General features: G+C 49.7%; 9 protein-coding genes across 9 annotated transcripts; 4 read left to right on the forward strand and 5 right to left on the reverse strand.

Annotated features, from left to right (window-relative positions):
• Positions 1–861: 861 nt before the first annotated feature.
• Positions 862–2,927, forward strand: F4807DRAFT_457177 (amino acid permease/ SLC12A domain-containing protein; the record flags this gene model as incomplete). Its single annotated transcript, XM_048000999.1, has 7 exons — positions 862–1,018; positions 1,095–1,165; positions 1,243–1,311; positions 1,406–1,464; positions 1,515–1,696; positions 1,751–2,607; positions 2,682–2,927. 7 exons carry the CDS (start codon positions 862–864, stop codon positions 2,925–2,927), a joined length of 1,641 nt encoding a protein of 546 aa, XP_047857612.1.
• Positions 2,928–3,724: 797 nt separating this feature from the next.
• F4807DRAFT_412917 (uncharacterized protein) lies at positions 3,725–5,410 on the forward strand. Its single transcript, XM_047996814.1, has 2 exons — positions 3,725–4,040; positions 4,142–5,410. Exons 1-2 carry the CDS (start codon positions 3,743–3,745, stop codon positions 4,894–4,896), a joined length of 1,053 nt encoding a protein of 350 aa, XP_047857613.1. The 5' UTR covers positions 3,725–3,742; the 3' UTR covers positions 4,897–5,410.
• Positions 5,411–5,659: 249 nt separating this feature from the next.
• F4807DRAFT_412918 (kinase-like protein) lies at positions 5,660–9,860 on the reverse strand. Its single transcript, XM_047996815.1, has 3 exons — positions 8,617–9,860; positions 8,466–8,563; positions 5,660–8,418 (listed from the first exon to the last, which is right to left on the reverse strand). The coding sequence occupies exons 1-3, from the start codon at positions 9,539–9,541 to the stop codon at positions 6,250–6,252; spliced, it is 3,192 nt and encodes a 1,063-aa protein (XP_047857614.1). The 5' UTR covers positions 9,542–9,860; the 3' UTR covers positions 5,660–6,249.
• Positions 9,861–10,116: 256 nt separating this feature from the next.
• F4807DRAFT_412919 (sodium/hydrogen exchanger) lies at positions 10,117–12,887 on the reverse strand. The gene is made up of 5 exons (XM_047996816.1): positions 12,623–12,887; positions 12,515–12,544; positions 12,288–12,434; positions 11,567–12,226; positions 10,117–11,511 (listed from the first exon to the last, which is right to left on the reverse strand). The coding sequence occupies exons 1-5, from the start codon at positions 12,660–12,662 to the stop codon at positions 10,370–10,372; spliced, it is 2,019 nt and encodes a 672-aa protein (XP_047857615.1). The 5' UTR covers positions 12,663–12,887; the 3' UTR covers positions 10,117–10,369.
• A 1,097-nt stretch (positions 12,888–13,984) lies between these two features.
• On the forward strand, positions 13,985–15,988 carry F4807DRAFT_457181 (MFS general substrate transporter; the record flags this gene model as incomplete). The annotated part of the gene is made up of 1 exon (XM_048001000.1): positions 13,985–15,988. The coding sequence occupies one exon, from the start codon at positions 13,985–13,987 to the stop codon at positions 15,986–15,988; it is 2,004 nt and encodes a 667-aa protein (XP_047857616.1).
• Positions 15,989–16,388: 400 nt separating this feature from the next.
• Positions 16,389–17,757, forward strand: F4807DRAFT_412922 (uncharacterized protein). Its single transcript, XM_047996818.1, has 3 exons — positions 16,389–17,162; positions 17,249–17,544; positions 17,603–17,757. Exons 1-3 carry the CDS (start codon positions 16,573–16,575, stop codon positions 17,608–17,610), a joined length of 894 nt encoding a protein of 297 aa, XP_047857617.1. The 5' UTR covers positions 16,389–16,572; the 3' UTR covers positions 17,611–17,757.
• A 167-nt stretch (positions 17,758–17,924) lies between these two features.
• F4807DRAFT_457183 (uncharacterized protein) lies at positions 17,925–18,473 on the reverse strand (the record flags this gene model as incomplete). Its single annotated transcript, XM_048001001.1, has 1 exon — positions 17,925–18,473. One exon carries the CDS (start codon positions 18,471–18,473, stop codon positions 17,925–17,927), a length of 549 nt encoding a protein of 182 aa, XP_047857618.1.
• A 1,101-nt stretch (positions 18,474–19,574) lies between these two features.
• Positions 19,575–20,947, reverse strand: F4807DRAFT_311314 (uncharacterized protein). Its single transcript, XM_047995054.1, has 2 exons — positions 20,396–20,947; positions 19,575–20,345 (listed from the first exon to the last, which is right to left on the reverse strand). The coding sequence occupies exons 1-2, from the start codon at positions 20,511–20,513 to the stop codon at positions 19,825–19,827; spliced, it is 639 nt and encodes a 212-aa protein (XP_047857619.1). The 5' UTR covers positions 20,514–20,947; the 3' UTR covers positions 19,575–19,824.
• Positions 20,948–22,842: 1,895 nt separating this feature from the next.
• F4807DRAFT_457185 (uncharacterized protein) lies at positions 22,843–23,531 on the reverse strand (the record flags this gene model as incomplete). The annotated part of the gene is made up of 2 exons (XM_048001002.1): positions 22,843–23,376; positions 23,433–23,531. 2 exons carry the CDS (start codon positions 23,529–23,531, stop codon positions 22,843–22,845), a joined length of 633 nt encoding a protein of 210 aa, XP_047857620.1.
• Between the last annotated feature and the right edge of the window lie 81 nt (positions 23,532–23,612).

Below are 23,612 nucleotides of genomic sequence, written 5' to 3' on the forward strand. Positions count from 1 at the left end.
TAATCAACTAAACTGCCTTGCGTCGGTGAAGGATTCGTGGTTAATCCGTCCGGTGGAAACTAGGAAGCCCTGGTCTTTTTCGTCAAACTCCTGTTGCCCAAGAAAGCAGGGGACCACGTGCCCTGCTGAATAACTCGATACTGTCGACGATTGACCTCGGAACCTACTGATGCTGATATCACTCAGAACTGGCAGCTGAAGTCCATAAGTCGATAGTGCAATATCTGGTGATCAACAAAAACAAGCATCCAAAGTAAATGTCTCGGGCATCCTCGCCTATCTGTCTAGCCTCACTCATGCTCGCGCCACTGGCCTCGATAGATTACGGATTTTCTAGCCTGCTCACTCGTCCAAGTAGCGAGCCCTCCACTAATCTCACTGGATGTATTTATCTAACCGCGTGATAATGTTAACGAGGAGGATTGACAACGTCAGGCTATACAAGCCTGCTAGAACGTTTCTACCATGCTGTCTAGCGGACATAGTAATGAATACAGCTAGACCTATCTGTAAACGGATGCTCATCCCTCAGCATCCCCATCTACTTGCCCTGTCCTGCAGCAAGGGTCTAGACTAGCAGACACCTACGGTATATTCCATGTATCCTTGTTATTTTATTCATGGATGTATGTACATCCGTCCATACATCTATCCGCATTGCCTACCTTCCTATATATAGCAGGCATATATACCCCGAACTGACTACCTACCTGTTACCGCAATTGCTGTTTTGCGATCCCTTCTTTTCTACCTTTTCTTATTCCTTATGGTCGCTCGTTCCATCCCGGTGACCCAGACACGAACCCGCGAATTCTGACAACGTCGAAGCCCTAGGGAGGCAAACCCCGGATACTCCTCACGATGTCGGACACTACAGAGAAGCAAGTCAAGGACGAGGCCGCGGTCACCCCGCAGCCCTACTCGAACGGGAGCCATGACGAGGAGGTCGGGATCGTCAACAAGAGCGGGCAGCTTCACACGGATTTAAAGGGTCGCCATATGCAGATGATCGCGATCGGTAAGAACTTCTAGGAGCGCGTCGCATTTTTTTCGAGGATTTGGAATCGTATGCTGATGAGATGCGATCGCGACAGGTGGTGCTATTGGAGCTGGTCTGTTCATCGGATCTGGTAGCGCTCTTTACAAAGGTGGCCCGGCTGCGTTGGTATGTTTCCCTTTTTCGCCAACCCGCTTACTATGCGGAAATGTTTGCTCCTGGTGCTAATGTAGTAACGTTAATAGGTCATCGGCTACTTCATTGTCGGTATCATGTTACTGTTTACGATGCAAGCTCTTGCCGAATTAGCTGTGGTATGTATAGAATTCTCCCGCGCGTCCTTGCTCCTATCCCTTATATATCGAATCCTTTGAAATACGAAGCATCGGATTACTAATATGCGCGTAGCTTTACCCTGTTAACGGTGCCTTCTATACCTACGTTGTCCGATTCGTCGACCCGTCTTGGTACGCCCTCGCTTCGTCCGCAGACTTACGTGTGCTAATCTTTTATTCAGGGGGTTTGCTATGGGATGGGACTATGCTATCGCCTGGCTCACGGTCCTTCCGTTCGAATTGATCGCTGCCGGTATCACCATCGAGTTCTGGAGGCCTGACCTCAATGTCGCGATCTGGGTCACCGTATTCCTGGTAATCCTAACTTTGATTCAGATATTCGGTGTACGAGGTTATGGTGAAGGTAAAACGTTCATCAAGACGCAAGATTGTGATCAAACAAGCTAACGATATACAGTCGAATTCGTCCTTAGTATGATCAAGATTGCTGCTTGCACAGGTTTTATCATTTTGGGCATTATTATAAATTGCGGCGGAGTTGGTAGTAAGGGCTACATCGGCGGCAAGTACTGGTACGATCCGGGTGCTTTCAAGAACGGCTTCAACGGCTTCGCCGGTGTCTTCGTCGTGGCCGCTTTCGCCTTCGGCGGTACCGAGCTAGTTGGTCTCGCGGCGGCCGAGTCGTCCAACCCTAGACGCGCTATTCCCATGGCTTCCAAGCAGGTCTTCTTCCGAATTGCTTTCTTCTACATCATCAACCTCCTCATCCTCGGCCTCATCTTGCCTTCGGATGACGAACGTTTAAAGAACTCCTCCGGCGCCAACTCGAGCTATTCGCCTTTCGTCTTGGCCATTCAGGATGCCGGTATCGCCGTTCTACCTTCGATATTCAACGCGGTCATTACTATCTCGGTCATTAGCGTCGCTAACTCTTGCACGTTCGGTTCCACGCGAACTATGCAGGCGATGGCTGAGCGAGGAATGGCACCGAAATTCCTTGCTTACGTCGACAAGGCCGGCCGACCGATATACTGTGTGATCGTCCAGCTAGCATTCGGTCTCTTGGGTTACCTCGGTGTCGCTTCCAACGGGCTCGACGTCTTCACCTGGCTTCTCTCGCTTTCTGGTCTGTCATACTTCTTCGTGTGGGGCTCTTGCTGCTTAGCCCATATTCGTTTCCGGATGGCTTGGAAATCTCAGGGACGTGCCCTCAAGGAGATCCCGTACCGCGCGCCCCTAGGAATCTGGGGTAGTGCTATTGGCCTGTTCCTCAACGGCCTCTGCTTGATTGCGACTTTCTACAACGCTCTCTACGTAAGTATAGTTACCCAACTACCCCTTTTCCCCTCTTGGCGATATGTCGATATGAACTAACACATCACTACTAGCCCTCTCCCGATGCCACCCCGGATGCCGCAGACTTCTTCGAGCAGTACCTTGCGGCTCCCATCGTCATCTTCTTGTACCTGGTCTGGAAGATTTACAGTGGTGACTGGCAAATGTGGGTTAAGCTTCATGATATCGACTTAATGGCCGGCGCTCGCCCATTAGAGTTCGACGAAGACGACGAGGAAGTGACGGAAAAGAAGACGTGGAAAAACTTGCCCGTACGCATCTTCAGGGCTCTATTCTAAGTACCTAATACTAGTAGAAATAGGGGTAGATGACATGTCTAGGTACCGTAAGGGTCGTCGGCGAATGGTACTTTCACACTAGTCGTCGCCGTTGTAAATAGTAATAAGACGTGGCTTGTGCACATAGTTGGAAGGCATTGTTTACCCTTATTTTCTTAGTGTTTGGTCAATTTGGATTAGCTTTGACTTTTTCAGTTCATTTGATCAAGTGACCTGGGTTCTTGAATGGCATTAGGTATTCTTAGGACACTGCAACATTTTCCACTTTTTCATTCTACCCACAAACACATCCTAACTCTCATCACTTTATCCAGACAGACACCACACCTTTGCCAGAACACGTCCGTATGCCTTCTACACGACCGTTCCCTATAACTCATCTCAAAATACCGATTACCCTTGATTATCTTTGATCAAATAACTGCTCTTGAACTAAGGGATCACCGTCCTCAGAGTCTCGGTTCATCTGAACGAGGTTCATCTCCATTTCCGCATCTCGTCAACAACTCGTGAGAATTTATCTTCAATCGTTGATGCTATATGGAAAAAATCTCTAAGGCATAGAACGACTCTTGCTGCTACAAGAAAAAGAAGTAAGTGAACGAAGCCTGTCTAACGAAATAACCAAAGACTGACGAAGAATAAGAAAACGTTGAATTGAAAGAATACGCTACAGAGAGAAAAATTCACAGCTTTTTATATCATTGTCCCACCCTCGAGGACTCGAGGACGAGCATTTTCATTTTCGTCAATATTGACGACTTACTATCTATCACAACTACCTAAGGCGTATGTTATAAGGGGCTGTCATCAAAATGGACATGCCCTTTGGGGAGATCTTCGAGTATACGTATGGAGACGCTTCGGAAGACTTTTTAATGGACTCCTTCCCCCAGTTCTCCCAACTCCCTCCGGAGCTACGAATCATGATTTGGGAGGCTGCCGTGCCCCGTCGAGCTCTCTCGCTCATCCTCGATAACGACGAGGAACTGCCCGTGCTACCTCCGCCGGCTATCGCTCACGTATGTCGCGAGTCGCGAAAAGTCTTCCTTAAACACTACTGCGAAGAGCCGTATATAGCTCTCGGTTGGTTCAACCACAAGACGGATATTTGTAAGTATATCGCCATCTACCCTATCTTAGCCCTCTCATTTCTACATACCTACCTACCTAGAGTGTTACTCAGTATATACTAACACCCCCCACCCCAACAGTCATCTGGCAACCTCAACCAGACATCCTCTTCAAATTGCACTGGATCTTCCGCCGCGACAACTTCTTCCAGAACCTAACCAGCCTCACGCTCTGCGATCCCTGTCCATTCGACTGGGTCGAAGACCTTCCCTCTTCCTCCCCCTCCTCCTCCTCCTCCCCTCCCCCCTCCTCGCCCTGGGACCCAATCCAAGCCTACTCCTCCTGGCGCCTAAGCGCCGACCAAGACCCGACAGGAATGCGCTTCATATTCCGGTTCCTCCAAACCGAGCCCTGCGCGCTGCGCACCCTCAACATCTTCAACCACAACAGTCGCTCGCGCGACTCCTTCACCCTGCAAACCAGCCTGCTGTCACCGCAGATCGCAACACTATTCGGAACCGACTCGGCGCTGCTCGTCGACCACACTAACGCAGACGAAGTGGCGCGCGTAGCCCAGGTCCTGGAGACGGATGAATGGGACACGACGCGCGCGTGCGCTCTGGGGCTGACAAGGCTCGGCAAGGAGCTTAGTCCGACGCAGAGAAAGGCGCATTGGGATGGGCTGAGGTTCGATTACAAGATCGCCTGGCTGCAGGAGGTGTACCAGCAGGACCGGGTGCGCGGCTTGCCGGACGATCCGCCGGATGTGGTGGGTTGGGACGCGGAGAGCAATAGGTTGCTTATGAATTGGGATGAGGAGGATCCCGTGGTCAAGAAGTGCCTTGCGAAGATGCCGGAGATAAGATTCGTTTATGTTATTTTGACGGAGGATTAGGGGAGTGGTGGTGAAGGTGGTGGTGGTGGTGGTGAAGGGCTGGGTTACACGTGCTAGGAGGGAAACGGAGTTGAGTTGAATTTGAATCTTCAAATTCACTCGTGTTGGAAAGGAGGGAAAAAAGGAAAAGGGAAAAGGGTTATGGGATGGAGTTATGGAGTTGGGATTTGGGTTGCCGTATAAAGCTGACGGCAATGGACCGACGACGAACGATGGGGATGGATGTCTAGTGACATCGTTGAGGATTTCCTACGCCGTCATTAGGGTCACGGTTCTCATTTTCGCTACGATACTCTACTCTTTACCTCGGTCATAGTAGACTGGCCGGGATAACTATACGATCCCCAGGGCCAGTTGAAGGTTATATCCAGCAAGGTCTGATCGTCGATGGTTCTCTTCGAATAATTTGCGAGGGTTATCTCGATTCTACTATAATTCTCGTTAGCTCAACTATATCGAGGAATTACTTCGCTGGAATAAGATATGAATTCATGAGACTGTCTTCGAATTTCAACTATCGCTTTTAAAGGATCTTGTTGAGCCTCGAGATGGGGTTGAAAGGGCGCTAAGGGGAAAGTACAATTACTAAAGGTAATCGATTTTGCTTCATGTTCTCTTCTAAGCCTGCCAAACTTCAATTATTTCTGAAGAGAAGTCGTTGATCTGACATTATAAAAGTTGAAGCCATACGATGAGTATTACCTATCGATCCCCTGTCAAGGGGATACTCCATACTAGGATACGACACGACACAAATCAAGCAACCAAATACCTACACCTCGCCAACAACCCATCCACAAATCTCATTAATACGATATTATGTCTATTACAAAACCTCTTCACCTCGAACATCGAACAAAAGCATAACATACATTAGCAGGCACACACACAACACGCCGTACCATACATTACAACAATCAATAACTCAAGAAACCGATGCGGGTGGGTAACTATTCAATTGCCTGCCTGCCTGCCTTTCTTGCTTCAAACGCCAATCCCACGTCTAACAATTGTCTGCTCGCAGGCGTCGCCACTTGAACAACGAACATAGTAGTAGTAGTAGCAGTGGTAGATACCTAATAATAGGTACTAAAACGCCGCCTCCACAAAAAAAAAAGGTCACGTACACGTTCCGTACATTACATACACATACATAGTAGTACGTATAAAATAAATATCCCGTTGGATGGCTGGCTAACTTTCAAACCCCCGCTCCCGCTTTATCTTGCCTTTGGCTTTAACTTGTCTATAACCTGTTTGTTGTGGCCCCTCCTCTACCGCTTCTATTCTTCTATCTCATCTTCCAAGCCTCAACCCCCCCTCCCCTTCCCCCTTATATTATCGTCGAACGCGTTATCGGCTCGGCTTCCCGTCCACCTCGTCATCGAGGTCGCGCTCTACCATCTCGATCGAGCTCAAGCTCGGATATCGCTTGGTAAAGTCCTGTATGTAGTCCTCCTTCTCCTTGAAGCTCATATCTAGGATCGGCCGTCCGGGGAGCCCCACGCCGGCAAGATGCTCTGAAGAGCTCCGTTGGGCTGGGCCAGCGGATCGTCCTTTCGGTGGTGACCTCGCTCGGCTGCCACCTCCTGTTGGTAACTTATTTAGGTGCGTAGGTTTGGGTGGAAGCGTCGGTTTATTCGGCGAACTCGGATCAGCCGGGGCGCGTCCTCTTGGAACCTCGACCGAGGTAGAAACCGGCATGAGCGGAGGGCCATTTCCGCGTCCGCCGGTGACTAGTTTCTTGGGGACCTCGGGAGCCTGCTTCTCCGGGCGAGTCTTCGCCACGGCGGCGTCCGAGAACTTACCGTATCCCGTCGCCGTGCGCTGGACCTGCTGCGAGGACTTCTGGGACTCGTCCAGCAGGTTCTGCACGCGGTTCTGTATGCTCACAGCCCGTGATACGCCGCCGATGCTCTTGGGTAGCGGGGCCGATGGGCCTCCGGCGTCTCGTGCCGCCATTCGCTGCTTGTATTCAGCTTGCGCTGCCTCCACCCGCCGTTCCTCCTCGGCGAGGGCTTGGGCCTCTAGCTCCCGTCGCATCTCTGGCGTCATCTCGGGCTCCCCGAGAGGGTGACCGTCATCGCTACGACCATCAGTTGCTTCTGACCCCGCGATAGGGGTTAGATCGTGACGTTCCATATCCTTAAGAGGAGACGGTGTCCGTGCACCCGAAGCCGAAGGGTTACCCTCGAACCGTTTGAAAGCATCCCCAAACCTCCCAGCAAGGATATTTTTGGTACCAGACAAGGAAGTGATACTAGCACGCTTCCCATGCTGCTTGATACCTTTATCCTTCTTTTTTCCATCTGGGTCCTCCATCGATCGGAGGAAGTCCACGTTTGATTCTATCACCGTGTCGTCTTGGGGCTCAAGCCTCGGTGACAAGGAATTTCCGCGCAATTTTGGCGAAAAGCCAGGCGAACGGAGTGGCCTAGGTGCCGCTTCCCGCTCTCGAAGGTAGTCTATGTCGGATTCAAGATAAGTACTAGCAGGCCTGGGACGTCCTCCAATTGGCGGTTTGGATAGCGAATCTAGTTGTTCGGCACTCGGTCGACCAGCTTCGAGGGATGGGCGCGATGAGGATGAGTGTCGGGCATGTCCTTGCTGTGGTGGGAAGGAATCAAGACGAGGAGTTGGCGTGGGTCGTAATGGATAAGTCAAATCCGGCCGTTTTTGGCCAGTGCCTGTTAACTGTTGCTGTGTAGGTAAGCTAGATGCGCGCTGTTGATCCGCCACGGGGAATCGGTGAATTGGGGGATAATCTCGGATTTGTCTTTCAGGGCTAGGTGTATCACCGGTCATTGTCCCGATTGACACCATGGCCGGCTTTGCTGTATCTTGCGAAACCTGAGGCGGAGATGAAATAGCTTGGAGCTCGGGATTGCTAGAGATTATAGCTGAGGCACGGCTCATCTCCGCAGGCTTAGGAGGAGCAGAACTAGGCTTGTTAATAGAGCCGGGTGGGGGAGACGACCTTCGTATATCAGTCGCAGCGTTTACCGACCTCACTCGGTTTAGATCTGACGACTGTCGCTGGCTTGAGGGGGCCGCTCCCACTGTGGATTGAGGCCTAGCAAAAGCATCATCTGCAAGCTGGTCGGTAACACGTTGGCTTAGTGGTGGATCCGCAAGGGGTGCCGAGCTGTCGAAATCAAACTTCGTGCCCTGGTCGTGTAAGAGAGAGAACTGATCGAGTGTTGGGAATCTCGATGATAATTCGTCCGCATCGATTTTTGATCCCGTCTTGGAGTCGAGAGCAGCGAACGGGTCGCCGTTTGTAACCCTCGCTGGAGATGGGCTCGGTTTTGGCGCTTGTTTTGGCGTAGACTGGCTTGGAACAGACTGACTAGCAGCAGATGGCCTTCCACGCCTCATGGGCGTAACCTCGGGTATCGCCTGAGTTTGCGGTTGTGGTGGTGGAGAATATACTGCACCTATGCCTGGAGTGCCCCTGCTATCCCTACCTGAAGATGGCTGCTTGTCGCTTCTTGCATCTGATCGAGATTTTCCAGAATAAATCTAGAACATATTAGTCGGATATTATACAGAGTGACAACTACACGTACATCATGTATGGGTACATCGATACCCTGCATCAAGCAGCTTTCTCGGAGCACTTGGTAAATGGTTGGCCGAGATCGCAAGTCTTCCCGTAGCATAGATGCTTCGCGACCTCAATCAGCATATGAACCCGAGTAAGGGGTTACGGCCACTTACCAATTAGTTTTTTTAGTCTATCCGAAAAGGGAGGATAGCTAGGGAACCTAAAACTTGCGTTTAGGATAGCAAGTTGTCCTTGTTCCTCAAAGGGTGTAGTATAGTAGCAGAGCTTATAAAGAAGTACGCCCAGGGCCCAAATGTCCGACTTCTCGTCAATCGGTTGTTTCCGGTATACGTCAATCATCTCGGGACTTCTATATTGTAATGTAGTATGCCTTTGGACATCTTCATCCACCAGGCGGCATTCTACGACCGTCTGAGGTGCGGCTCTCGGCGGTGCAGCCGAGCCAAAATCGCACAACTTGAATTTCCTCCGGGATCCATGCATCGTAATTAGGACGTTCTCGACCTTCAAATCTCGATGTAGCAAAGGTGGCTTTAGATAATGCATACAAGCAACACCTTCTGCAACGTCTGAGAAAATATTCAAAATCTCGGGCTCGGTAAGACGATGTTGTAACCGGGTATTCATGAAGTCGATCAGTCCTCCTCCATTGCAATATTCCATAAGCAAGAAGACCTCGTAACCGCCACCGCTCAGCTCTGATGCATGCGAGTCGATGTATGTGACAATTGTTTTATGTCCTTTGAGTCGTTTCATTGTCTCAACCTCAGTCCGCATCCCACGAAGAGTCTCCCTGTCCGGCACGGCGACTCTCTTCAACACGGCTTGGTCAGTTCCATTGATAGGCTGTGGCATCTTCACCAGATAGACATGTGCAAATCCACCCTCGGACAAGTATTTCTGAATCACTACCCTATGGTTGCCGACCTGTATCTTGGTGCCTGGAGCGAAGGTGCCAGCAGGGGCGGGCGGTCCTTGTAAGGGGATTTGGCCATGCATCTGCATTGGCGCACCGTAAGCGGCCTGCTGGCCGTGGCGAGGAGCGGCCATGGGCATAGTATTCCCGTAGGAAGCCATGATGTCGGATCAAAGGTAGAGTCTATATCGTTAGGGAGAGGAGAGTGGGAGTCGGTAAAGGTTGGCACTGGCACGATCGGGGGACGTTTTTAAGGGTGTGGCATGGAGGCAGACAGGGTGCGCCTTTCAGCTATAATTGACGCATATCAGGTATACAGACAGGACGAGCCGAAATTCGAGAGTAAGAGTGAGTCTATTCGAAGGGTGCGCGCCAGAGGGCGATGTCTTGAGCGCCTGGTGTTTCCTAGACTTCTTTTCTATGTACAATACAATATACGGATTGAAGGTGGTGGAACTTGTAGGGGTTAGTGGATTTAGTAGTCTGGACGTATGGAGCCGGTCATTTGTCCAGTCCAGTCAGTGTGTCCATCTGTTTCGTAACAGCCCGTGCCACCTGTATTTTCCCCACTAGATCCCCTAATAAACCTGGACGTATATACTTTAGATGCCTTTAAACGCATAACCCCGCCTAACTTCGACGAACGTGGCTAAGTTTAGAAACTGTGCTTGTTTAGGTTTAGTCTACCGCAGCACAGCCAGCATTACCTCATCGCCAACGACTTATACATTTGTACATATACACATCCATATGTATGTCCATAGTGACCACCTATGTATGTGGTGTAGTATGTAAAGACTCGTTGAACATTAGATACACGCATATACGCAATGCGAATAACTCGAGGTTTAACCACATAGCGTATTGCGCTTAAAACACGATACCTAGGACGCCGCATAATGCCAATGAATCTTGAATCTAGTAGTATACAGTAATCATTCATACCGGTAGGTATTAGCCCAAATCGTTTACCGTAACGTCTTATACGCTTAGTCTGATCCGGAGCCTCCTTCTCCATTTCCTCTTCTATCACTTGGGCCACCATTTCCCCCATCGAGAAGAAGTTTAGGCTTGATATAGTCCTCGTCGAGCTGTCTGAATAACGCCTGAGGGTCCTGAGCAGTAAGCAGCTGCTTAAATGCTTCCCTAGCAGATACGGGCATTGCATCTCGGTGACCCGAGGTGGGATAAGAGAATACTCCTTCCTCGTCTTCCGTGGCGCTAGGCGTGAGGATAGGACTTGACCTATTCCGCGCGGATTTACGTGCTGGAGGCGGGAGATCTGATGTATCGATATCACTACCAAGGTCCGAGTCGGTTACACTGCCATTACGACCGAGGAGATCTGCTCGTTCAATATCATCACCAGCTTGGCGAGTGCCCTTACGGCTCGAGCTCGTAGCGCGCGACGTAGGGAAGGACGGTGAGCGGTGTCCCGATACATAACTTCCACGTTCTGGCTCTGCGACTGGCCTAGTTCTCCCGGAATCCACATGGTTAAGGCGCACCGACCCATTTCGTTGCCTAGGGTTGTACCCAATTCCGGTTCCAGACCGCTTATAATAAGAGCCCCCTGGAGCCGCTTCAATGTCGAATTCGTCGTCACTGTCAACCTCTTCGACAACCCCTGTCCTAATACCCAATATCTCCAACATTCGTGCCGTGGTGCCGCCAAAGATGATCACAGTCAGTACCACCACCACAAGCACAGTAGCCTTTAGAGCATAGGAGTTTTTTCCGGTTAAAAGAGCAGCCAACGCCACACCGACCGCCCCGCGCAGACCGGCCCAAAACAACATAGCTTGGTAGCTATAGGGCAATTCGTCGCTAACCTCGATGCCCCGACGTCTCGCTCGATAATGAATAAACCAGTTAATGGCTTTAGACAGTGGAAAAACAGCAACCCATCGTGCCGCACAGACCGCAATAATAGTGACAATGATTAGAGGAGGTTGGAACTGGAGGTCGTTATCTGTGAACAACGACAGTCCTAAATAAATGAATATGAAATTTTCGGATAGCTGGGCCAAGATTTGGAAGAAGTATTTGGTACTGAGCTGTGTTCGTCGTGACATGTTGAAATAGGCATAGTGTTTAAGAGTAATACCGCAGAACAGCAAAGACACGATACCTATGATGACTTAGTCACTCTAGCATTCATCGGGTTGAAATAGGGCAAGACATACCTGACATTTTTAATCCCTGCGAGAAGAAGTAGCTTGCATATGCGATCAACACAATCAAGCAAGTCTCAATCTGAGGATACCTTCTGATGTACGTAAATTTGAGAACGAGGGCAGTGCCAACACCAACGAGGACACCGATGAGTAAACTACCAAAGAAGATGAGCAAGAAGATGCCCACACCCTCGAAGAAGCTAAACACTCCATACGCCCCGGCGGAATCGCTCTTGTACTTTTGCGCGGTCTCGAAGATGACGATGGCAATGGCATCGTTCAGAATAGACTCGCCGAAGATAACGGTATAGAGTTTTGGATCTACTTTATAGGTATTGAAAATAGCTAAGATAGTAACGGGGTCTGTTGCTGATAAAGTTGCGCCAACCGATATAGCGTCGACAAAGGTCATCTCTAGACCTTCGAGGGGTATCCGAGTGTATAGCCATAATAGTAGACCTATAACCACGGCGGATAGGAAAGTACCGGCAAAGGCAAAGGTCAATATTGTGCCAATATTTCGAAAGAAGTTGGCCTGATGTAGTTCGTATCCCGAGTTCAGAATAATGGGAGGTAGCAGAAGGTTGAAGAAAATTTGGTAATCGAAGCTCACGAGCTGTCGAATGGAGTGGCCGGTGCTCACTCTTAGAACCAAACCTACGATCATTCCTGATATCAACTATTAGTAACCCATTGTCTATCATATTCTCTGAAGCTGTGTGCGACGAACCGGCAAATATGGAAATTACTGTTTCATGAACAGCTTGGACTTTTTTCTGCTGTAGCATATAACTTGTGAAGAAGGCAATGATAAGAAGCATGATGGATATGAACAGAGCCCATGATGCGAATATTTCCTTCTGTCCCGAGTCGGCTTCTGTTATACGTTTGTTAGATCAGATCGATATGTAGGCCGGACCAGAGCCGCGCAATTAGTAGAGGGTATTTCAATCATACCATCGGGATCCGTCTCTTCGTCCGCTCGTCCTGTAGTGTATCACGATATCAGCAATGTTGTTGTATTTAGGGATGATGCGACATAAAATTGGGTTTCGATTGACATACGAAGAAGCTCCATGGCGGAGCTGGCGATTTCTGTCAACATGATCGCGGCAAACAGTGGCGACGGCCTCAGGTCGGAGACGAATGCTTCGGCGGGACGTAGGCCTTTTGCTCTAGACTGAGCACAGAAATGCTGGCGTGTGGACGCATCAACTGTGGACAGTTTGGATCGGTCGCTATGATGGTGAGAATGGTAAAGGGTGGTCGGTTTTAGGTTCGGCTTTTGCGCGCTTGTTCAATTCGAGAAGTTGAAATCGACAACTTGCACTTTTTTGCTCTTCTTGGAAGCTGATTGCGCCGCGCCCGCGGGATCCCAGGGCACCTGCATTACCTGTGGGTCACTCAGCAAACCAATGGCTTACGTAGCTGAACCTCATTATAGAGATATCTATTATGTGTATATCTTGCATGTAAGAGCCAGTATCTAGCTATCAAGGACATCCTTTCATAGCGTAGCTGCCTACTAGCCTCTCGGCCTCTTTGGTGTTACTCCAAGCGGCCTAGGATTAATACCCCACGAACAGTTTCGATCCGGGCTGCCAGGTACGATCCACAGTTAAACGTCTTTAACTTTGTACGTGAGCGGGTTTCAATAGGGTTAATAAATATCAAACGAACATTCCTTTTTTATATTCGACCCTTACACAGAAATACAGATATCCCACAATTTACCATGCCATATACAGCTCACCGGATTTGCTCTGTAAAATAAACCTACTGAACCGTTCTTAGTTGATATAGCAAGACATTAATCTCCACATAAATCGGAAGTCGTCTCCATACTGATCTAGTCCTATTTCGTCTCAGGCTGGCTGATGTCATAACGACTAAAACCAATCCACGATAACCTGAACAGGCCGCCTTTCCGACTGGTTTATGAACTTCGTCGTTTCTTAGGTCATGCGGAGTCAAACGGGTGTCCCAATGATTTTCTAGTAAACGAATTACCTACTACCTTGGTAGCGTCCAACTCATACCTCGCGACTCGGTCTCGACCAATTACGACGCGCCACCATTCTACCTGGCCTCGGTCTCGTGGTATCAACTGAAGCCCGCCCAGACCGTGTGACAACCTGCACCCCTAGCTCCCTCCAACTACTAGTGGTCAAGACGGCTAAATTCCTCCGACCCTTGTTTACCGAACTCTTTAACTCTATATTAATCCCTTCACTCTGGACTTAGACATAAACATATAGCTAGAACGATTTAAGGGTTGATGACAACGAGCAAAATTGTCTCTGTATCCCCAGGTTCTCTCTCACCGGTCACGACGAACTCCGGAACGCCGTACCTAGGTCTTTCCTTTGCTCGACATAGCACTAGGTGCCAACGAAGCTTATTCGCGAAAGCGGTATCGTCCAATCGATGACCTCGTCATTGTCGAGTTCCCCGTCCTCGGACCACGAATCTTCGTCGAATCGTAAACATGACCCGTCTTTGAAACAAGACAACAATGCCGATCTCGCGTGGTCTGAAAGCACAATAAGAGTTAATGCCGGAGAGGCTGCCGGGTTAGATGGGCTCAATGAGAATTCTCCTCTCCTCTCTCCCACCGGGGCCGAACATGACTTTCTACAAGGGGAACAGTCGAGACAAGTAGAAGAGGATAAGTTCCAGAAGACTAAGAGTATCTGGTACCTTTTACTCTTAACCCTCAGCCTCGGAGGATTGCAGGTTGCCTGGGCAGTGGAGTTATCCAATGGCACCCCGTATCTCTTGTCTCTTGGTCTGAGCAAGTCTCTTATGGCTCTTGTGTGGGTTGCCGGTCCGCTCACGGGGACTCTAGTCCAGCCATACATCGGTATGCTCAGCGACAACTGCAGAGTATCTTGGGGGAAACGAAAGCCTTTTATGCTAGGTGGCGCTGCTGCCACGTCACTAGCTTACATGTTTCTTGCTTGGATTAGGGAGATCATCGGAGGACTCTTGAGCATATTCGGTGCCGATCCGGAGTCCCACGGTGTGAAGGTCACCATCATCGTGGTCGCCGTCATTTGGATTTATGTACTCGACATTGCTGTCAATACGGTACAAGCATCTATTCGGGCTTTTATCGTCGATTGCGCTCCATCCCATCAACAGGAAGCCGCAAACTCTATGGCCAGTAGGATGGTTGGCATTGGTAACATTATTGGTTATATTGCTGGTGGCATTAATCTCCCAAAATACGTCTGGTTCTTCGGAGGCAGTCAATTCAAGGACCTGTGCGCGATAGCGAGCATTTTCCTCTGCTCCACAATATTGTTGAGCACAGCACTCATCCCCGAGCGGAATCCTCAGCTCAGCGGACGTCCCGCAACCAAACAGCCTGGCCTGATATCATTTTTTGTAAAGATCTTCGCCGCTATTAAGAGACTCCCCCCGCAAATAGCTAAAGTCTGCATCGTGCAGATTGCTGCATGGGTTGGATTCTTCCCCATGCTCTTCTATACATCGTCCTATATCGGCGAAATCTATGTTCAACCCTACTTAGAAGCGAATCCCCACATGACTCCAGAAGAGTTGGACGAGCTCTACGAGAGGGCCACCCGGGTGGGGACTTTCGCTCTGTTAATATTTTCCATCACAAGCTTAGCAACCAACGTCCTGTTACCATTCTTCATCGATCCGACCTATGACAATAGCCCTGCTGTCAGTAATACACATGGAGACCTTTCGGACGGAAAGAGTTTTCTAGATCGCTTAGTCATCCCCGGGTTTACTCTGCGGAGAGCATGGTTGTTATCCGAGCTCCTTTTTGCTGGGGCAATGTTCTGCGCTGTCCTTGTTCGATCGGTTGAGGCTGCGACTTTCCTCATTGGCCTCATTGGTATTACGTGGGCTTTAGCGCTATGGGCTCCATGGGCCATTATCAGTGCTGAAATAAGCCGTTGTGATATACTGTATAAGGCTCGGAAACAACAGTTGAGGTCTCTCGCACATGACCGGGACCTAGATTCCGCTGGTTCGGCCGACGGACACGAGGAAGATTCGCGTTTGAAGGTCGACGAAGACGCACCAGACCAAGCTGGCGTTATCCTCGGCATCCACAACATGGCTATTGCCTCACCACAGTTTATCGCTACTCTTGGCTCTAGCATAATCTTCCGAATATTTCAGAAACCAAGAGGTGTCCCCGGCGACCACAGTCTTGGTATTGTTCTAGCTTGTGGCGGTTTCTTTGCCCTCATTGCCGCATACTTCATACACAAAATTAGCGACGCGGTGCCCGATCCAGAACTTTCCATGTACGCCGCGGAACAAGGTGATCCAATTAATTCTCGGCCAGGCACATCGCACAGTAAAAGGAGCATTACTCAATCCCGAGCCAGCCTGGATCGAGCGACCGAAGCCAGAAGTGGCAGCTACAGTGCCGGGTTGGAATACTGAAGGTTTGTCCGGTGGGCCGTTGTGTTAACCATGAGCACGATATCCATACGAAGTTGAGAAAGATTTAGCAATATATAATCTACGAGGAATGATGTACACGTGTATTTCGGTTGGTTATTAAGGATTAAAGGTCTAGATGTAAATTGCCTCGGAGCGCTGGCGACTGCTGCTCATGTATCGAGTTCTGTATATATACTCTATCTCACGAAGTTGTTTTCAGCATGCTAATGAATAAATTCTTGTCTAGTATCAATGTACGTTCTAGCCCACATAAGAAATCCCTAAGAGGTGTAATAGGAAAGCAGGACGGCTAGCATAGACATAATTCCCAATAGGCTAAATTCCACTGCATGTTAATCCCCCCACGTCTAATATAACATGACCATCAAAGCAAGATCATCGGAGGCTCTAATCCGCGGTTCTCTACGCACTTCGTTGTAGAATGTCTTAGTCGCTCAAAGCCACGGTCCGGGCTGCCAGCTTTAAATTGAATCTAGCCCGTACCTGGATAATCTTTTTCATAAACCCTTACCCCGTGCAGCTTTCCCCAGATAGGGTGCCAATGGCATCATGGCGGGTTGCGAATGTGTCGGTCTCGCAGTTTATATATCCTTGGTTCCCAGGATTCAGTACCCGGTTCACTCTCTCTTCTATTCAAGTACCCAACTACCTTCCGCACACCTAAGCATCCCAAGATGAAAGCCTCGCTCATCTCGGCGGCACTAGCCACAGCCGCTAGCGCAGCCGTCCTATGGGATGGGCGTTTCAACGACCTCAGCACAGCGGCCGACCTGAACAAGTGGTCGTGGGGGAACCAAGTCGGGCCGTACCAGTACTACATCCACGGGTCCGGGACGGTGGACAAGTACATCAGCCTCTCGCCCGAGTATAAGAACCCGGCGGACGCGGTGGCGAAGCAGGGCGCCAAGTTCACGCTCGACAGCACGGCGTTCTGGAACGGGCAGAACATGCGCCGCATCGAGCTGATCCCGCAGACCACGGCCGCGATTAATAGCGGTAAGGTCTTCTACCACTTCAGCATCTCGAGGTCGGATACGAACGCCCCGTCGGTGAATAGGGAGCATCAGATCTGCTTCTTCGAGAGCCATTTCACGGAGCTGAAGTACGGCTGGATTTCGGGGGAGAGCGGGACGGAGAACCCGAATTTGCAGTTGTGAGTGTTTGTGGTGCATACCTACGTCAAAAAGGGGTAGGGAAGAGAGGAGAATATGGATGACAGTAGCTAACTCTCTACCTCAGCATGGTCTCGCAAAACTCCAAGTGGAAAACGGAGTGGAAACCGAACGTATGGCACAACGTAGCCTTCGAGATCGACTTCGGCGCCGGCACGGTCGGGTTCTGGCACTCGGAGGGCGGCGACCCGCTGACGCAAGTCGTCGCGCCTGCCTCCACCTCGGCTTCGTCCAACGGCGCCGACTGGCACTTGGGCGTCCTCGAGCTGCCGCGCTCCGGATACTCCGACGGCGTCGAGGACTTCTATTTCTCGGGTGTCTATATCGAGAGCGGTCCTATCACCACTGCTATTGGTGGTCCCGGTGAGTGACTACCGCGCATGCCCCTTTTGTTGTTGATAGTTGGGCTTACACTTTTCAGCGGCGTAAAACCGACTACAAGTACGGGTATCGGGGCGAAATGAGAACGCATTAGCACCGAGCAGAGTAGCGGGCGAGGTTACGGGAATTATTCTTGTAACTAGCATGGTTCAATTTTGTATATACGAACAACCTATCCGAGTCTTCCTTTCTCACCCTTCCTCCAAGTGATATCTATCACCCAAGTTACCCCTGAAGATCATAAAGCGCATATTCGGTCATAATCTCATTTCCCATTCTCTTTTCTTTTCTCATAACTTCATTTTTCTAACCTATCTCCCGAACGCCCCTCCTCCCCCACCCTGCCCTTGCCCCTTTTTTCCCTAGAAAACTCGAGTAATAACCCCCGTAGCACGCTCCTGCTCCTCCTCCACCGTCGTAGCCGCCGCAGTCGTCGCAGCCGTCGTAACAACGCTCTCGCACGGCCCGAGCATAGTCGGGATCTCGCCGGGCAGCGGGCCGCGCGACACGTCCCAGGAGGTGACGCCGGCCCAGTAGAAGCACACGTTGGTGCCCTGGTAGCAGAAGCTGTACTCGCACCTGCCCGTGAAACTCGTCGTCGTGGATGAGTCGAGGACCTGTGGGGGTAGCGTCATGATCGGCTCTGCTGTTACGCTGCTCTCTGTTGCCGTCGGACTGGGAGTGGCTTGGGCTTGGGCTTGGGCTAGGGTGATGGTCGTTGGCTTGGCATTGCTGCTGCTGATGATAATGATGCTGTGGGGGCCGGGGCTGGTGAGTACCGGGATGGACATAGCCGTTGCGGTTTTTGTGGAGGTGACGGTGAAGTCGGTTGGGTCGGCTGGGTATGGTAGTGCCCTGGCCTTGAAGGCGAGGAGGGTTAGGGCCCCGAGGAAGCTGTGTAAAGCTTTCATTGTGGCTAAGTTATGATACAGTGAGGTGGTAATATATTTTTCTAGCTCCTCAGATGGCTTTGGTATTATGCTTTGAGCTCTTAGTCGAGGAGTTCCGCGGCGCATGAATTCCTTTATATACCTCGTCCCTATCCCAGCTTACATCAACAAAGCCGGTTTACGGCGGAGAAGACTCCGTCGCCGTAGGACAACGCGTTTCTGTGACATTGTGATCCAGGCATGATTCACGCCATCTAACCACATAGCATCGAAGACACTCCCGTTACTAGGTAATGACCCGTTGTTTGTCTGTTCGACATGTAACCTTGAAAAGCTGCCCGGGAGCAGAGGAATCCCAATTCGGCGACACAGGCGGCGGCAAGAGTTGATGTTTGGCGGCCCTGGCGTGTCTAGATCATACTCGACTGTCGCACAGGAAGGAATACTGAGACCCTGCCTTTTCCGCAATTGGATGCAATTGGACGTTTTCGGCCAGCTGAGCCGTTGCGAGGCACCATATTGACGTCTGCTAGATGCTGCAGGTCTCTAATATTGATAGCCCACGCCACCCTCAGACTTATAAATTTACGCCTCGTGCGACGACAAACGCAGGATTCCTGTCTTTGCTTCAAACGAGAGCATTTATTCTTGACCGCCTACCTAGGAAGGTAGGTTAGTTCTGGGATATATCATGGCTTCCGTCATTTCGTGGCAACTGAATATTGGATGTTTATCTGCGACTGGATCGAGAGATAGGTATGTCCGTAGAGGATGAGAAAACAACAATCTCTGTAGCACGACATGATATCGCTTGCAGCCGATCTCCGCTATCTTATTGGTAGCTCCATGAGAATAGTCAGCCAACCGAGGCATATGGAGTTGAAGATCCGGTGCAACACGGGTGGTCACATATTCGAACCGAGATGCATAGGGCTTTCCGTTTGCTTTCTTCAAGCATAATGAGGCCGAACCATACTTCTATTGAGATATCGATATAACTTATTCATATTCTAGGCTTTATCTCCATATCAAGACTTCAATTGCCTCCAGTTGGCCTTGAGGAGAACAATACATATCAGATTACAGTAATGTCTAATTCAATATTTCTTATGGCGGAACCTACCCCGATATAACGATACCGAGGCTTGCAGTCTCTTTATATCAATATTTAGGACGCATGCTTTTTATTAAGATATTATATGCGTATATTTTCTCAATTATTATCCTTCTCGCGAGAACCATTCCATGCCACCACCAAATCTAGGTACTAGACAGACCAGCTCCCACTCAACCCACTAAGAATCATAAACCATATATCGTATCATCGCCAAGCTCAGAAGAGGACCAAGAGCATAATTAACCATGTCTCCCCTTAAGAAGAAGGAAAGACTTGTATGATGTCGACGGGCTGGCAAGTCGGGTTGTGGGGTGGCGAGGTCGCCGACCACCCAATAGCTTGGTAATAATAGCCGGTGTAGTAGATGTAGCAGACATACCACTGATAATACGCCTTACCCACGCCGCTGGGGACGGGGTTCGTGCCCGGGGTGAACGTCGAGTCGTCGATGTAGTTCCAGGCGAACAGCTTGCCGTCCGCGTCGAAACCGACGTTCAGGTCCGAGGAGCACTCGCCGAGGCCGAAATTAGTCGAGGCGACGTTGCTGTCCGTCGTGAACTGCAGACCGAGCGTCTGCGGCTCTAACGCCGTGTTGCCGTTTGAATCGGTGTAGGGCAGCTTCCAGATAACCTGACCGACCTGAGCATCGTCGACCACGGTGTTTCCGGTGTAGTTGAAGTAGTACTCGAAAGATGCTACGATGCTCTCGGGAACCTGGCCAGGCCCGTAACAAAGTCCCTCCATACCGGCACCGGTGTGGCAGGAATTGCCGTAGCCTAGTCTATGTGAGTTCACGGTATTGTTATAGTTCTTTAATGAGGCTAACCCATGATAGAGCTATTCTTTTGACCGACTATCTGAAGATAGAATGGCCCGGTTTGGTTTTGTGCGGACGCTGCCGAGGCAGCAAGGCCGAGAAGTAAAGATGGAAGTTGAAACTTCATGATGATATCGATGTTGCGAGGATCTAATGGTCTTCAATGTTATTGCCTACCGATGGTGGATATTTTCATGTTAAACGTGAAGGTAGGACTCCCATTTTATATCCCGAGAGCTCTTTGATATATCAAACGAGGGATGGTGATCATCACGAGTTAACCGTTTAGTTGGAGAACGGAGATCGAAGATTGACAGTGCGGCGGAAATCCTTCATCTTGAGGCGGCGATCAAAGAGCGCTCGATATCATTGGCTCCATCGTATCAGCCGCTCTTCACGTGGACGTCAAGGTCGTAGGGTGAATATTCCTCAACATCGTGAAGCATACCTTCTACTCAGTGCTGTTACTTGGGTAGGCTATCTAGTGAGAATTGGTTCAATGAATTCTCGTATATGCGGTGTGACATCGTATGTGCGAGTATGCCCCTGGCCCTATGAGCTTCTAATGATATTCCATCCTATCGGCAGCATATCGACCCATTACTAATTGCAATATCGGCTTTAATACATACTAGGCGATTATATTCGTTTAACAGTGGTTTAAAGCCAAGCTAAGCGAGCTACGCTTTTAGAATTATTTTGCTTTTCTCAGCTGCGTACCCCTTATAGCGATATCCCACCAGGAGCTTTATACAATTTGCTTTTTCCCGCTTCGGCCTTAAGCGTTGTAAGCACTAGAGCTGGAAACGTTCGGTTACCGAGCTACGTAGGTACCTACCTAGGTAACAAGGGAACCATTCGCAATATACCAGGTAGGTATTTCGAAAGAAAAGCACAAGTGCGGTGACGTTGTTGATTGAGTGAGGCTAACTTGTGGGCTCGTTAGAGAACCTAGTGAGCTAACTCTTACTCAGCCTATGACAACTCGGGTTTTTATTAGAAAATGTGACATATAACGTCATGGGTACCCGTTGAAGAAAGATCGAGGCTAAGACCGGGGTGGCGCTCCTAAAGCTTAGACTGGCCATTTAAAGTGATGACCTAGCAGCCCTAGGTGGACAAACTGACGAAGAGTCCGCCGTAACGTCACAGCAGCGGAAGAAATATCGCGTCTTTCAATACCTATTCCGGCGATCATTGGGAGCATTCGGAATAGTCTATCACCGCATCACCCGACCATACTGTCAGCAATACGATGTTTCTAAGGTTCTTTCCATCCCTCGCGGCCCGAGGAGCCCGCCGAGGAGCCCTACGTACGTAGTCGCCTATGATTATTATCAACAAATCCACAAGGGATCGTGAATTATATGGGACACATGTATCTCTGTGAAGTTAGGAAGTGCTTCCATTCATACTGCCACATTAGCGATTGCGCGTCTGTTCCGTCTTCACCGTCAGTCGGCGAGATGTAGAAGAGAGCCCGAGAGGCTTGGCTTGTAGTAGTATTTGGAAATGCGGTAGTGAGAGTTGGTTCCTCGCTGATTGTCTACATAAGTACCTAGACATATACAGATACGTATTAGAACCCAGGATGCCACGCGATTTCTACGTATTACAGTGATTTGTTATACCGATGACAATGTCACTTTTGTTGCCTATCTTCGCACAACCCTTGCGTCAAATTAATTACCCTCATTGTATGTACATTGTGTTTTATGTGAAGTATTAAATAAACTTGAGACCGCCATCAAGTCTATTCTTAGCCTTGGGTTAGACATCAAGTCGGTGGTTTAGAATTGTCTTGAAATCCGCGTTCGGAAACCCCTTGCTAGGCACTGGAGCCGTGACACCGATAGAAATCTCCGGAGCATGTCGTCACATCGTCCACGTCATGCCGGTTGGTGGGCACCTACGAAACAGACTTCACTAACATTAAGGACACCGCTAGGAAGCTTTCTTCGTCGTTTCGTATGCGGGTATACTGCTTGACTCTCTGTCCCCGCCTCGATGATGAAAGGGCAACTCGGAATAAGTGGGTCGTATTTCGGCCGACTGAACGAGCCCCTTCCTTTGTAGCGTTCGTCCAGAACACCAATTCCAGCCATGAGCAGATATCTTCGGCTGTTGGTTGAGGGCGACGTCTAGCATCTGGTAAACTCGTTTAGCAGAGAGTTCGAATATCCGGTCGGACCCGAACATCCTTCTAGTGGCGGAGCTAACATGCGTGTTCCTGTCATAAGGCAACGCCGGACCCTGATGTCTCGTCCTAAAATATTTCACGTTGTGTTGTCGCTTTTGTGGACTCCTACCCCGCCATTCCCCTGGCATTCGATCAATCTGGAAGATGCCGACCAGAGTCAGTGGGCCGGTTTCAAATGTCCACCTTCTTCTGACAATGTAATGCTTTTGTCGGGCGGTGGAGCGTGTAATACCCTCTGGGAAACAGGCCTGGATGGTTAAGAAACTACACATCCGTTCCATCCTTCCGAAGATGTTAAATTCATAGGTTTTCCCTGCTTTTCCAGGTCCGGGACATGTCGGCTGACAAACTCTACAATGTCCCAAAATTGAGAGTCGTCCGGGCCGTGCTCTGGATTCTTCCACTGGGATCGTGGGGGATACGGCGATTTGTCAAAGAGCAGGCGAAGCTCGTACCTCCAGTCGCTGGAGACCGTGGAAGCAGGTACTACGAAGTTGCCTTTTTCGATTCTAACGGTGAATAATCTGGGTTGAAAGGCATCATCCGTAAGGCTCCTCTCATTGATGCCAGTGCCTTGCGCTAAGACAGAGGTTTCTGCTAATTTTGGCAGTCGCTTGGTGAGAGTTATCTCGAGATCAAGTTGGCCGAGAAGTTGAGGGCCTTTGTTCCAAGCGGTATTCGAGACTTGCCCTGGGAACTCAACGATTTGGCTTGGACCATGTGGTGGCTTGACGCTCTTCCACTCGATGACTGCTAGGATCCAATAGTTGAAGTTGCAACGGCACCATAACTTTCAGTCGTTAGTAACGGATACGGAGATATCATTAAAAACAGGGGTCTACACACCTCGCCCGTGCCGTCCTTGTTGAATTTGATGTGTCTACCTTCCTCATGATAGTACCATTCGTCTTCCCCAGAAAGAATTGAGCAAAGTGCCTCGTTCATGCTGACGGTAAGATGTGAAATAGAATATCGTTGTCAAACTGCGAATGAAAGTGTTGATGTTGTTTAAGAATGAAACAAAGA

Source organism: Annulohypoxylon truncatum (genome assembly GCF_022578515.1).
Source record: "Annulohypoxylon truncatum strain CBS 140777 unplaced genomic scaffold F4807scaffold_5, whole genome shotgun sequence".
NCBI lineage: Eukaryota > Fungi > Ascomycota > Sordariomycetes > Xylariales > Hypoxylaceae > Annulohypoxylon > Annulohypoxylon truncatum.